This window comes from Panulirus ornatus, chromosome 22 (assembly GCF_036320965.1).
Source record: "Panulirus ornatus isolate Po-2019 chromosome 22, ASM3632096v1, whole genome shotgun sequence".
Taxonomy (NCBI): Eukaryota; Metazoa; Arthropoda; class Malacostraca; order Decapoda; family Palinuridae; genus Panulirus; species Panulirus ornatus.
The window spans coordinates 11312776-11327732 of NC_092245.1; the positions used below are offsets into that span (position 1 = coordinate 11312776).

General features: G+C 46.7%; 1 protein-coding gene across 2 annotated transcripts in view; it reads right to left on the reverse strand.

The window, feature by feature from the left end:
- The window catches only part of LOC139756541 (inactive tyrosine-protein kinase transmembrane receptor ROR1-like), a 535210-nt gene that overhangs the window by 409880 nt on the left and 110373 nt on the right, over window positions 1-14957 (reverse strand). The window contains exon 2 of one of the 2 annotated variants that reach the window (XM_071676097.1): window positions 5613-6234. The exons of the other annotated variant lie outside the window; for it this stretch is intronic. Within the exon in view, the coding sequence (XP_071532198.1) occupies window positions 5613-5745 (133 nt within the window). The 5' untranslated portion in view covers window positions 5746-6234. The remainder of the gene's footprint in view (window positions 1-5612; window positions 6235-14957) is intronic. 2 annotated transcript variants of the gene reach the window in all.

The window sequence follows — 14957 nt, forward strand, 5'->3', positions numbered from 1 at the left end:
ACGTTTCATCACAATCGAGCATTTCCACTATTTAGATTGTGTAAAACTTCAATCATACACGAGGGTTTACCTCCTGCACACACACACACACACACACACACACACGGTCAAACATCTACGAATACAATAACTGTATGAAAACCTAATCAACTGCCTTCTTTGACTGGCAAGACGCAACCAAGTTCCTTAACTCTAAAGCCTATGGTATAAGTTTACTTTATAGCTATCCAATACAGCATACGTGGTTTAAAACAACACCTAATGCAGTAGGTGCGGTCTAAAGAAACAAAAAAGTGAAGTTCAAATTCTGAAGCAAGCAACTATATATATATATATATAGCTGCCGATATGTATATAATAAAAAGTTCAGAATTATTCTGACCGTCCATTCCAACTTGGGCCATACTGGCAGGGACGTAAGCATGAAATAGATATCATATGTTATCCCAAGAAATATCAAAAGGCTTTGTTCCGGGAGACTGCACACACGGGTACTCCTACTGACACTCCAACATGCGTGAATGTGTGAGATAAATTCTGAGGAAAATAAAAGTGTCACATATACAAGCAAAGAAAACGGTCGTAAACACGAGAAAATCCAGACCATCAAGTCATTGCCATAAGCCTGGTACCCTACTGTAGTACATACAACAGGGGAACACAATTATTCAAGTTCACATATAAACTTTTGCGTCTTTTCAGAACATGCAGATCTCAATACTAGTATCTGTATATAAGCCACACAAAATATTTAGTGTATCAAGTTACACTGTAGATCACGACCACAACAGACTCAACAGTATAATCAAGAGAAATTCACCTACCTTCACATACCAAACACAAATCACTTCCCTCACCTTATATATATATTCAGTAATTCATGCTACTTATTTTGTCAAATTTGTAACTACCAATCATCACTGAGACATATAAGATCAAAGTCAATTTTAACAGAAGCGAGACCTGCTTCACAGTAAACACACACACACACACACACACACACACACACACATACAGGCCTTGGTAGTGTAATGCTTTGCATTAGTGACGAGTGAGCACGGGCCCGCATGGGTTCGAATCCAGGGCGTTGTAGTCGGCCTACACCCAATCCAGGTGTTCATCCTACCCTAGCGGTTCGTCGATAAATGGGTACCTAGCTTAGGCTGGTGTGTGTTTGTGTGTCTGTTACACATAAACAAGGTTAAGAGACATGGACACAGGGGAGTAAAACTCTCCCCGTAGCACAAATAATGATTATACACGAGTCCCTTTATACATCCTCCCTTTTTACTCTCTACTTAGGGCGCCTCATGCATGGGGAGTGAAGGGGTAGGGATGCAATACAAAGCGGCCTTCATCCCTGCTTGTGATAACACAGGACCCCACTACTCGTAAAGGCGGTGTCGGGCCACCTTCAGCAGGTCCAACCACTCTACCCCAAGATACGTAGTGTCCCTCTAATTGCATCAAGGTGTCGAGGGTTAAGTGTCTGGACGCCATACACTAGAAGCTGATTTACTTCACGTAGAGTGAAAGATATCCCGGTAGACAACATCTGGATCATGTATCCCTATACAACATCTGCTCCCTCAGATAATGTGACAAGAAAACCTTAAAGTGACACTAAAGCAATACTCTATTTGTTAACAAATAAGTTTTCATTTTATAGTAACCGACATGGCACGAGCAAACAACACACCCGATCGTGGCATTTCATAATAAGAGTTCGGACCTGAAGAGGATTCGCCTACAACATTCCCTGACCAGCAACTCAGGTAACAGACAGCCAATGAATATTTTCATAAAGATCAACTAAACATTGAGAATTTTCTTGGTGTGGCATCCCTCTCGTAACATACCTCAAACACCAGGTGCCATAACACATCCAGGCAGCAAACCAACAACCCAACATTCATTATGCTAACGGGCACGAGGCCCGTCCTTGGCTAGCACTTACACATCACAAGCACACACTTATCGCTGTACTTCGCTTTCCTGTATCATCCACTCTGCACCTCGACCTCTGCTTACTAATAGTTCGACCTCTCCTCATACACTACTACCATCATACACCGTGGATGACACCTTGCTTTTCTTCCTACACTATTGCTATGCTTCCGTTTTCCATTACACAGCTGTCGGATCCAGTGAATAAGCGCTGTTTTGACAGAATGAGAATGCATCATAATCATCTACTGGACTCTGCACCCAACGTCATCTTATTCATGACTTTAAAAGCGGATAACGGAACCCTGGAACTCGAAGAACAGCACGCAAGAGGAAAGGAAAGAGTGTCAGGGAGCCAAAAGAACCCAAACCCTGGAGCACGAACAAGTCCAAGGAGGTAAGAGAACAGCAGCACCTGGGAGCCAAGAGAACAGTACCTGGGAGCAGAGGCCAGCACCTGGGGAAAAAGGAAACGGCCCATTGGAGCGTGGACAAGATCATCAAGAGGGAGAAAACCGACACGAGGAGTAAAGAGAGGGGGGAGCAGAGCAGCATTAAGGAATATCAGGATAAGAGGCGTAAACAGCAGGAGTATATGGCTCGGAGCTTACAACGGCAAGGGAAGGTTCCCCACAAAAAGTAATGCGGATAGCACTAGTGAGTATGGCATACGGTACCAGAAGGGTAGGACGCATCCATCCATCCGGATCAAACCAATCAATGGGTGAGGCTGAGAAGGGGCGAGGGTGGCCCAGACGACCCGCCTGTCGCTCACAGGTCAGCAAGAGCGAGCTTCAGGTCGGCGGCCTTCACTCCCAGGACCTGCAGGTCCAACTCTAATGAATAGCAAAGTGATGAATGGTTAATGACCGAGACGTAGCGCACTGCAACCGGCCGGAGCTCGCTCACCTCCCAGCAGGGGATCCCTAGGTCTGTGAAGATGGATCTAGCCGACCATTTCTACACGGCAGGAGTACTGGGACAAACTAACACCAAGCATATCATATATTTATCAGCATATATCAAATTCAGATAAAAAAAAAAGTGCCCTACAGGCACTGTATGAGAGAAGGGAATACGCTGAGTAAAACGAGGGTGGAGTCAGCGTGCCGACTGCCAATAGGATTAGCGAGTGTGAAACAGGCTGTGCGTCATCCGATATGCGTATTACCGGGACACATCGTCCACTCCTGCACCGGGATAATAATGGCTTGTGCCGGTCATCAGCCGGGCTCCAGGTGTCCCCGGGTCATCGTAGTAGGGGGAATAACGTTCTATGACGGCCAGAGGGAGGAGGTAACGAGGAAGAGGCATTAATGAAAGCTATGTAGTAATGACAGCCACAGATTTGTAACGTCTGGAGACTAATGGAAAGGTATATGGGGACAGAGAGGTGGTAAAAGATCGATTCTAACAGACTTAAAACTTCAGTTACCTTATCATTGTCACCTGTTGTGCTAAATAACCCCTCAAGTTCAGGACAGTAGTCACGTAAACTATTCGACAGCAACGGTGAGGATAAAATGTGATGCATGAGGTATAGTGGACGTGTGCGCACAAGAGGCAATGACGTGTAGAGTGTCAGAAGGGCGAGAGTGACACATGGACTGTGTTACCACCACAGCCAATGGCCCTATTGAAGGGACACTTTAATGGCTATGGGAAAATAATTGGAGTTCTTAAGGTGGGAGGGGGTGATATATGGAGGGTGGAAATTCTACGAAAAAAAAATAAGGAAGGGGGAAACGCAGCACGTTCTGTGATACTTTATTCATCGTGATAGTATTAACTTTGGTCGGCTCTTAGATGAACATTTTGCCTCCACTCACTCTCGACTCAGTCCGGGAGACGTGATACAAATTAAAGCCGAAAGTAAGCCCTCCACCCCTCACCCCAGACTTACTGCAACGCTCACTCTCATCTCTCCTTAACGCAGTGCAAGCCGTCGATGGTGAGGCACACGCGACTCTCGTGAAACTCATGTTTCCATAGATCTTACCTGCAGCATCTTTCACAGATCCTTCATGATTTCCCACCAACTTCCTCGCCCTGCGAGACCTAATATACATCCGAAGTTCTCATCAGACCGTCCTACACATTACCCACAGTTTGAGTCACGAGAAATGTTTAACTCTGAGACCATCCTCCCTGAGTCTTTCTATACCAGTTTCTTAATGATGAGCTATAAATAAATTACTAGAAACTTTAATTACATCGTTCATCGCTTCTCAGAGTCTGTCGACGCTATCTAACAGTCATCTCTAACTCCTACCCCATTACCCAGGGGTTTGTTAAGTGCATATGTGCACCTAAGCCTTAACTCCGCACGCAGGGAGAAAGTCAAAGACGCTTAATTTCCTGACACACACTTGTTACCCTGCTACACTACTCCGAGACGAAGAAAAAATCAGTTTACCTTATAATAGGGCAACCTACGTGAGAAATCTGCGGCTGAGCAGCTGGCCATTATGCACACACACACACACACACACACACACACACACACACACACACCCTGGCCCTCCCATCACATCCCGACACTAATTATGCCACACAATTGGTCCCAGTGTTACAGGACGTAAAATCCCTCGTTATCCCCGGCAGGCTTGGGGCAGGCCAGGCCAGGCGGCCTTCCCCATTGATTGGTATTGACGATTGTGACCGCCCCCGACCCCTGATCATCACCCAGGATGCTGACCACTCCTCTCCTGACCCCTGCCAAGATGTTGCCACACACGCTACCATACATACTAATGTAACACATCATTCACATGCTCTCAAGAACAACTATAATACTCAGCAACTATGACTATACCGTCCACAGAATATCAGCAGAGTCTGAGCGCGTCATGCTAGGTACATACCCACGTGATACGTCTGAAGCTCGCGATGGTATTGTCAAAGCTATACAGTGCTCCAGCTGACGGTTCCCCTCGCTGTATATAATTGAGCATATTTGGCACCGAAGACAGAGCGTCATACGGAGAGTTACGGAGGCCCTACCTACCCCTTCTCCCCCTTCCGAAAGCCCCCCCCTCCTCACATCCCCCCCTCAGGACATCCAGTACACAGTCCCCTACAGAAAGTAATCACTGGGGTGCCACACCTCCGCAGCAGCAGCTCCGAAATGAAGTGTCCCCTTCAGAAAGTTATTACGGAGGAAGAGTTACGACAATCACTACCACCAACATACTCTCCACACGGTAATCACGGAGCACGTCTACCCTAGCATGCAACCCCCCTCCCCCCCGGAGTGATCAGTGAGTGCATCTTCATCACACACTTCCTTCTGCAATTTCAGCGGCATCCAATGTCTCTCCCGGAGTGATCAGGGAGTGCATCTGCCTCGATCCCTGTAGCACTGTATCACCTGCAGCCACTGATGACTGCAGCATGATAATGGGGCCCCCCCGGTGGATGGACACGACTCATCATTATGATGGAGGGATACTCAGAGACTGGGCTTGCCTCACATGCACCACCAACACCGCTGCGCCACACAGCCTCGTCACACACGACGCTTCGGCTTATAGAGACTGGAGGAAGACCAATAAATCTTGTCACCAGTATAATGATGGTCATCAGTGTCACCGCCACGCCATAATACCTTCCACCACAACAATAATATTCTACACAGAAAATCATGAAATAATAAATTTACATACCTTTTTCGTCGATGATGGGAACGCCTCCAAACACGGCGGCCTTGGGTTCCGCAAGGGCGTGGCAGGGTAGAGAGGCGTGGAAGTACGCCCACGCCGCCCAGACCCACGCCCCCATACGAAGTATACTCCTCATGGCGCTCCTGTGATCAGCTGGTACTCCCGCATGACACTTTGGGCGTGCCCGCCACCACCTCACACATGGTATAACACCAATACTGACTGACCTGACTCTCTAACTGGCTGGATAGTATTTCTATATTATTTTTTCTCAGTTCCTGACTATACTACAGACCACAGTAATATTAATTCCTCACATTGTCTTTTTTACGTGAAGCCAACTCGGCTAAAGTACACTTTTCCACACGATGTGATCTCAGTCAGAGTTCCTTCTGAGGTAGGTGTGACAGGGAGGCCAAGTTTGCCTGACCGGCTGGCACGGTCATGGGAGTCCCCTGGCTATAATACACTGAAGCACGAAGCCTCAGACACACGCTCGCCAAACACACACAATAAAGTCCATAATCCAACTGATGTTACCCAAATATTATACTCCAGGGCGCGTGGTGTGCCTCTCCTTTATTTACTATGTCATTAAGTCGCCAGTTTTGAGCGTCAGCCCTTGCTGTAATTAAGGATACAACATGAGCGTATGATGGTGAGGTGTCTGACACTTTACTACCGCTGAGGAACTTGCGGCGGTGGTGGTGGTGGCAAGGTTCATAATGGTGGCACTGACAACAGCTTTGGTGTCTAGTGTGTGTGTGTGTGTGTGTGTGTGTGTGTGTGGAAGGATATAAATGACGGTACCTTGTCGTTCCTGCGACACTGACGGTGGGAGTACTGGAGGACGTGGGGGATGCATATAAAGACACGGTGAATCATCCTGGTTAAAGCCAATGTTACACACGTTACAGGTTAACTCCAGCCAGAGATAAGGCAGTGGTAGTGTCGGTATTAAAAGTACCAACCAAGGCAGTGGTAATGGTATGGCTCATGATGATTATGATGACTAGGAGGAGCATAAAATGATGGCAGGAGAGAGACACGAGAATGAGAAGGAAAAGAGGGATAGCACGAGACGATGGTGGTAGTGTTGGTAGATCAACTCCTGCACAACTTTCATCAGGCCAAGTCCTATTCAAGGTCCGATAATTTTCTTGCACTTAAGCGGTTGTGCGACAGCCACAAAACATACACTCCCTACAATGCATCCCCCACCACACCAAGCCCGCACTGCCTTATTACCACAATTACCACAAAATATGCCCCACTTGACGAAATTAATGAAAACCTTGTTTTTTTTTTTTTTTTTACAACCTTTATAAACCATCTGAGCCTCAGACACCCGCACAGTACGATGGTCGACCGCATGAAGACCGTAACCTTCTTATCGTGGACTCAAAACATCCACTTGAGGCCAAGTACTGTAATTTCCAAGAAAGCTGTGATGTACGCCTCCAGCAATTACTGTTGTTACTGGAACAGCCCTGTACTCTGATATGACGAATATACCATTCACAAAACTACTGGTTTATCAGTGAGCTATGATAGAATTCTGCCACGAATACCAATCCAGTTTTGATACAAAAGATCCTTAAAAATGAAATTATGATGACAAAAAACTAAATTTCGGGGGTGTCATTATGTCTGACAAATGAAGACGATAATGCCGCGCTGGTTCTCCATCCTTGTATTGTCATCCCACCGTAACACCTCATCCCCAAAACTTTCTGTCCCCCTTAAAGCCTTTGCCAACCTCTGCCCCTTTCTTCCCTTCCCTCCTGACCTAAGTCTCCTTCGTTTAGGGCATGTCATTCACTCGCCTCACCCAACCCCTTCTATCACCTTCCAATCCCTATCTTCCTACCGACGACCCCTCTCCTCTTAAATCAGCACCTCTTTCCCTTATGCACTACACAACTTCACTTTCCTGCAGCTGCAGACCTCCCACCACACACCCTCACTGAGACCCTGCATTCCTGCCAGGCTCCACCGCCAACCACATTGAAAGCACTCCCTCCCTCCCTCTCCTACCAAAATACCCTTACCCTCTACCTTCCTGCCCGTCATCACCGCAAGCGAGAGTCTTACACTACAAGCATTTCCCTTCCCCTCTGGCTCAAGACCACACAGCCTCCCCGTCCCTTTACTCAAGCTCAAACATCTCCCCTCTTCCTGCTTCCCCCAGATAACCTGTCTCTTCCCCTACCCCAAATGCTACTATTTATTCCCATTAAACCCATTCAAAAAGAAAAAAGAAACCGTGCCAAGACCAACTATCTCAACCACCCCCGACCCTGCCTTGACTACCTGCCTGACCCGCTACTCACCTACCCTCTCCTCCACACCCACTGCAGCGTTTACCGCCATCCAAACCCTTGTTTACCCACTACCTTACTGAGGCCAAGTCTGCAGTATTGAGCCTTCCATTACTCCCTCTGTATCTCTCATCTCTCGAGACTACCTCTGGGGCAATCATCAGCCACACAAACCCAACCTCCTCCTTCAATAAAAACACTTCTAGAACTAAAACATCGGTTATATCGGAAAAAAATAACATTTAAGGGTAAGCAGGCAAACATATTTCAATAATGAAACCATTAAAGTAATGCGAGACGAGACTATGCGTAGTACCTCAGTGAGTCAATAAAAGAACGGCACAGAGAATGAAAGCAGCACTTATGAATAAGTAAGAGGTGAGTTGATTAATATTTACCTGTCGTCTTCCCCCGCCCTGCACCTGCTCCCACACTGAAGCCAACGCTAGACCATATACTTCTCCCATCCTCCTCTGTAACCACTTCTGTAACCAGGAGCAACCCTACACCATTTGCTGTTGCCACAACCAGTCCAGAAGCTTTCAGAAATTGCAGAGTGGGCATCACTATCATATGGCTGCACACTACCTTATCGCTGAGGTAGATGGTGCGGTAGTCTACATCCAGGGGTGAGGAGAATGAGTGATATGAATGAGGGAGGAGAGATAAGGGAAGGAAAAAAAGGGGGGGGGAGGCGAGGGAGGTGAAGGGATTTGTGGGACAGACGCGATATGTATAAAGCAAAGAGAGCAGGTGAGACAGGAGGGGTAAGAAGAACACAATAATCAAGAAAGACAACAATATATTCCAAAGTTTTGCCGGACAAAAGCTTGTCAACACATCGCAACCTTCACCATGGCCGCAGCATTCTCAACCAAATATAAAAACCCTCGTTCAGCTCATTCGCCTTGATAATTCCATTTCAACTTCAGTGCTGGCAGATAACACGGAGAGCACTATACTCTGTACCCACGGCAACTAATGCTGTGATTCCGAGCACACATGATACACATCAGGGAAAAGTGTAGCCATTACGAGCATCTGATGCTTTGGCCTCATCCCAGCCCGAGGCCTGTCAATTACTGGCAACGACCGCTGGTAAAGCACTCGATAAATCAGACCTGCCGTTCAAATAAGACGTCAGTATCAGATTCTATCATCTTAATGTGACATTCGTTAAATCTAATTAATACTTCCGCGGTATACGAATAATTAGCACAAGGCTGTAGAGATATACTGGTGATCAGAGTTAAGTGCAAATATTTTCCGTTCCATCGTGCGGGCTGCGGGAAATGAACTGATGGATGGCGGGGAAGGAGGCAGGATGGATAAAAGCGAGGGTGAGGGAGGCAAGGAGATCAATATGAACACGGCCAGGGAGGAGCAAGGGAGGGATTAAAGACTGGTTTTGAGAGATATGAGAAAGAGGAGGGGTAGTGAGAGGCTGGGCACGAGGGAGACAAACAAAGAGACATGCAAGAGAAGAGAGACGGGGTGAGGCAGAGTACAGACTTGGTACACACACTGACCTCGACCACTCAGTCTCGACCTTACCAAAATTACCTCCCCGTCCCACCCTACCCTGCCACTACCTCTCTACCTCGTCTCCCTTGCCTCAGCTCGGACCTCATGATTCATCCTCACTCCTTCCGCCCGTCTAGACTACTGCAATCTGTCGGAAGACAGCTGCTTCATGAACAGATCAAGGCTCATGGATCTACCCGATTGAACTAATTAATATCCTGTATCTTTCTGTCAGCTCTTACTCAGAGAAACATCACCTGCGAGATGTTATCATCTGTGCTCCGCTGTGACTTGATACGTGAAACTAACTACACACAATGACACAACTAGAATAAGATGATAAACCTGAAAAAAACACTGGGCCATGATAAATCAGTGAGAGCAATGCATAGAGCAATACACATGGAACTTACAAACAAATAATGGAAATAATGACGCCAAGATCGTAAGTGCCAAACGCGCATCACAGGTTGTGTGGACAATCCGTTGCTAACCTCCCACCCCTGCAGGCACTGCAGTACGTACCTCCGTGGAGGCCGGGACACAGGCTGAGGTGGTACGCGCTCGCACGCACGGGGTGTGACCCGCAGCTCCTCCCTACGTTGGCCTGGGTCACGCGAGGTCACGCAGCTGACTCGGGTTACCACCATTCATTTTCCCCCCACCGACAAGCACCTCAGTAACGGACTTCCTTCTCACCAAGTAAGACACAGCCACTAGAACCGTCAGTCAGACGAAACTATACACACACCTACTTATTTATTTCTATATGAAAATCATATACCTATTATATATATACTTTATGTACATAAGCATATCTTGCCTTACCATCCTGAGTACACCTCTATACAAATATAATTGTCATTTGTGTGTTGCGGGGAGAGAGTTTTACCCTGGTGTTGCCTTATCCCCTAACCTTTTACATATGTACCATGTCTTTACTCCTATGTATACAAACATACACAGACACACAAGCCTCAGAGAGGTACATATTTATCGGTCAACTCCAAGGAGAGGATGAACACCTGGGGTGAGTGTTAGCTGACTGCCAAGCTCAGGATTCGGACCCATGCCCGTGCTGACTCATAATCAGTTACGCTAACCACTATACCACGGTGGCCCGTGTATGTGTGTGTGTGTGTGTGTGTGTGTGTGTGTATGTGTACATATGTACAAAGAGAGATAGAGCAAGACACACAAAGCCTGACAGTTACCAGCAACAAGGCCATAACCCCCAGCAGTGTGCGTGTACCTATCGTTGCCAGCATCTACTGATGCATGGTCCCTGCCGCAATGATGGCGCATCATACATGCAAAACAGCCTTAACTGGCGGTTCTCTACCAAGGGGGAACAATGCAGTCGTGTGAGCAGGACTTCCAAGGAACACACAGTCCCCCAGTAACCAGGTCCCCGAGAAGACCAGTCCCCCCGCTTAGCAGATCCCCTGACAGCTGGGTCCTACAAATGCATGGTCATCGGACGGGCTTAAAGCTGAAAACAAAAGCTGCCATCATCCCATACAGCTGGGTCTCTGAGCAGTTAGCGAACCTCGTACGGAGGGTCTCTAAGCAGCAGCGTCTCTGTGCAGTCAGCACCCCCTAAAAGCGGGGTTTCTTTGCAGCTGGGTCTTCGAGCTGCCAGGCCGCCAAGCAGTGGGGTCTTCATGGAACCAAGACCTAACGCCGGAGTCAGCCATACAGCTGGGTTTGCCGACCAGCAGACCGTAATATTTATTTCAAGACTGACACACGTACCAGACATATACATCTCATCGATAAGTAATGCCCATGTCCCCGCAACCCTCGGTACAGATCCAGCACCACACACCCAGGCAGGGGACGTCACGCACTCAACGTCACCAACTTTCGGCCAAAGTAAGAGAGGATGAACAGAGATTCAAATCATTACGTGCCCAGAATGGAAAGGAAAGTGGGTCGCTCGGTGCCACGGAATAAAACTTCAGTCAGCTTACGCTGCCGCAAGAGGCAGTACCAAAAGACATCCTTCGTACACAACTCCTGCTCTCAAACCTCATCCTTACCTAACTTCCCTTCGTCTTCTTTATCATATTCCACTTCCAACACTTCATTCGGAAACGTAACTCACAGCTGTGCCGTACAATCTTCACCAGGATATTATCTAACACATAATTACTATATCTATTTAGTTAGGCAGAACTGTAAAATCTCCACTTGCATAACTTCGCCACGTAACTTTACGAAGGCTAACTTGTTTAAGAGTTGACGCGGTAACCTGGCTTCACAACACCAACAGACCTTCCCAATTCATATCGAGCAAAGTTGTACAATTAGACTGCTCGAACACATCATTTTACAAACATGTGTGATGCAGCATCGAGGTCAACATCCAAAAATACGGACAACCTACCGTGTCTTCCACCTCTGGCGGAAAACTGCACCTCTAACGGGCGCAACCTTCCTTCCTGATCCCCTGTGAACTGGTCTACGCCGCCTAAAACGACAGAACTCTTGAAGACTTTACCATCATCCGCTGCCATACCTCTGGCCAGCCGAGACTCGCCACCAACGCCAACCGCTGTACTTATCTGTGACTGTTAGCATGTACCTCCACTACAACTATATATATATATATATATATATATATATATATATATATATATATATATATATATATATATATATATACCTTTTTCACACTTATTCGCCCTTTCTCACGTTATACATACAAACATAAACAGAGACAGACAGAGTGAGAGGGATAGGTAGACACAAATACATATAAACATCCTGACTAATTTATATTTCTATGAATCATACTCTATTCAATCATCCCCGGAATGAGCCAATAAGCGGATAAAGTAACATAAACGTCCACTCAGTCACGAAACATCACCAAGTACAAAAATATTCCATCCGATGATATGGAAAATAAACGAAAATCCTGCCATTAATAAAAATTAAAATCGGAAGCGTAATAGCATTTAAATAAACGCTAAAACATTTCGATGGCTCGATCACTTCACTCGTCACTACAAAAGGTAAAGGGAATTTTACCCTGGGGGAAAAATGTGTGAAAATTGGCGCGGGTTTTGGGTAGCAGCGGCGCCCACGCTGGACGGCTCAGCCGGACCACCACTGAAACGTTGATGTATTCCCAACCTTTCAACCTTTTGAAGCTGAATAACGAAAACTACAATGCAGATTTGTGTGTGTGGGAGGGAGAGAGAGAGAGAGAGAGAGAGAGAGAGAGAGAGAGAGAGAGAGAGAGAGAGAGAGAGAGAGAGAGAGAGAGAGAGAGAGAGAGACTTTACAGAACATTAAGAACAGTTTCACATACGGCTTTACCGTCATGCCCTAAAGTGACAGAGGAGGGAAGGATGTAGTGGCTGCACAAGGTAGACGATCCGGACGATCTCTGACAATACTTCAAAGCATCCTGTAGCTGAGACATTCTTACCTCATTAAGCAAGCGGTGGTGACGACAACAGGGCAGCTAACTACCACTCGGAGATTTACCAATAAACTAATTCTGCAAATCGTATAAACCCAGCAAAAGGGCAATTCCAGCAGGCAAAACACCGTATCTCCCAAGAAATTTTCGGCAAAGTCTAACAAACACTTGACATGGCTACCACACACCTTTCTCCACCATCGGTGAAGTTCCCCACCTCACACACCAACAGCTTCTGAATGCATTCCATCAACAATCAAGTACCACAAAATACTTCACCTCCCTGAACCGGCTTTCCCAACACTGCTTAAATCCTCCTCCCGAAGATCCTACTCGACCACCTAACAACAGATTCCGAGACAACAAAACTTCATCAAACAACCACAACAACCTAACCAACCACCATCAAACAACCACCACAACCTAACCAACCACCATCAAACAACCACCACAACCTAACCAACCACCATAACCTAACCAACCACCATCAAACACAACATCCGTAATCCATACTAGTCTAATTATACATAAATCATGAAACTTTAATTTCTTCATAAATTACATAAGAGAAAAGCAATAATACAAAGCGCAAAAAAAAAGATGACAATGAACAAAAACATACACAAAGAAATTAATGAGCAGGAGAAATCCCAGTTCCTACAGCAAGGACACAGAGAAACATGAACCGTCTGAAGATAATGCAACATACAGTAGGCAAGACCATTAGGCAACATTATACTGCACATACAACATCCAGGCCGACAACGCCCTCCTGGGGATCTAAATTAAGACATTATTTCCGGGTCAATAAAGCTTCCTGTTCCGTAATGAACTCCAGGTTTACCAGCCAGACATACCTCACCTGATCGGGTTACTTCAACACACCGCTGTAATGGGTTGTTGTAACACACCGGGAGCGAGAAGTCGCCTTCGCAAAGGCTGCATCACCGTCAGATGGAGGTCCTCCCCGCCCCAAAGGAGCCTACCTTACCCTAATCACGTGCACAGCGCAAACCTGTAGCTTCAGCAGACTCATAACAGAGGCCCTAGGATTACATTAATAATAATAATAATAATAATAATAATAATAATAATAATAATAATAATAATAATAATCACACCAGCCAGTTATTACCCATCGTAACCAACCACAAACTACCCCAATCTTGTCACCCAATAACTTCCCCACCCTAACTAACAATTACTTCACCCTCACCACCCGTCAAGTCAACCTCACGACCACACAAGCACCCTATCCACTCCACCAACAACCCGTCCCTGCACTTCATCCTATAACATGCCCCACAACCTAACAACCATCCTACTTCCACTACCCAACAACTTATCCCAAACAATTTTCTTTGCAAAACTCCACCCTAACAAGGACTGTAGAGGCGGAGTTCCCGCCCACCACGCACAAGTGAACGCCCAAACAGCCGCGGCGGGAGTGAGGGGCGCGGCGGCCATCGGGGCTGAATTAGCGAGGGGGAGCCAGGATGCGTGGGGCGATGTGAAGGGGAGGGGGGAGGGGGGACGCTAGTTGTTTGAACATGTGAGGCGACGCTTAACAGTTTGTTTGGACAAGTTTCTTTGTTGTTTTTACCAGCGATACCAGGAAAGGCCTCCGACCAGGTTGGAAGGTGAGGTGTAGTGAGATGGCGGGGAGGGAGGCGGGTCATAGCGGAAGGAGGTGAAGGACAATGGCACGGGAGCAGAGGATGTTGGGATGGAATTAAAGGTTGATGGGATAGGTAAGCGTAACTGGACAAGGGTTTATAATACGGATATGATTGTGTGTGTGTGTGTGTGTGTGTGTGTGTGTGTGTGTGTGTGTGTGAGAGAGAGAGAGAGAGAGAGAGAGAGAGAGAGAGAGAGAGAGAGAGAGAGAGAGAGAGAGAGAGAGAGAGAGAGAGAACGTGTACCATGAACGATGGAACCACGCCACACCAGCTCAACACGGACCAAGGTATAGTGTCAAGTGAATAAAAATGAACAGTGATACAAGCATTCATCCACTGCCAACGACACTCATACACACCAACACCGCATTAAACAATGAGAACCAACAGA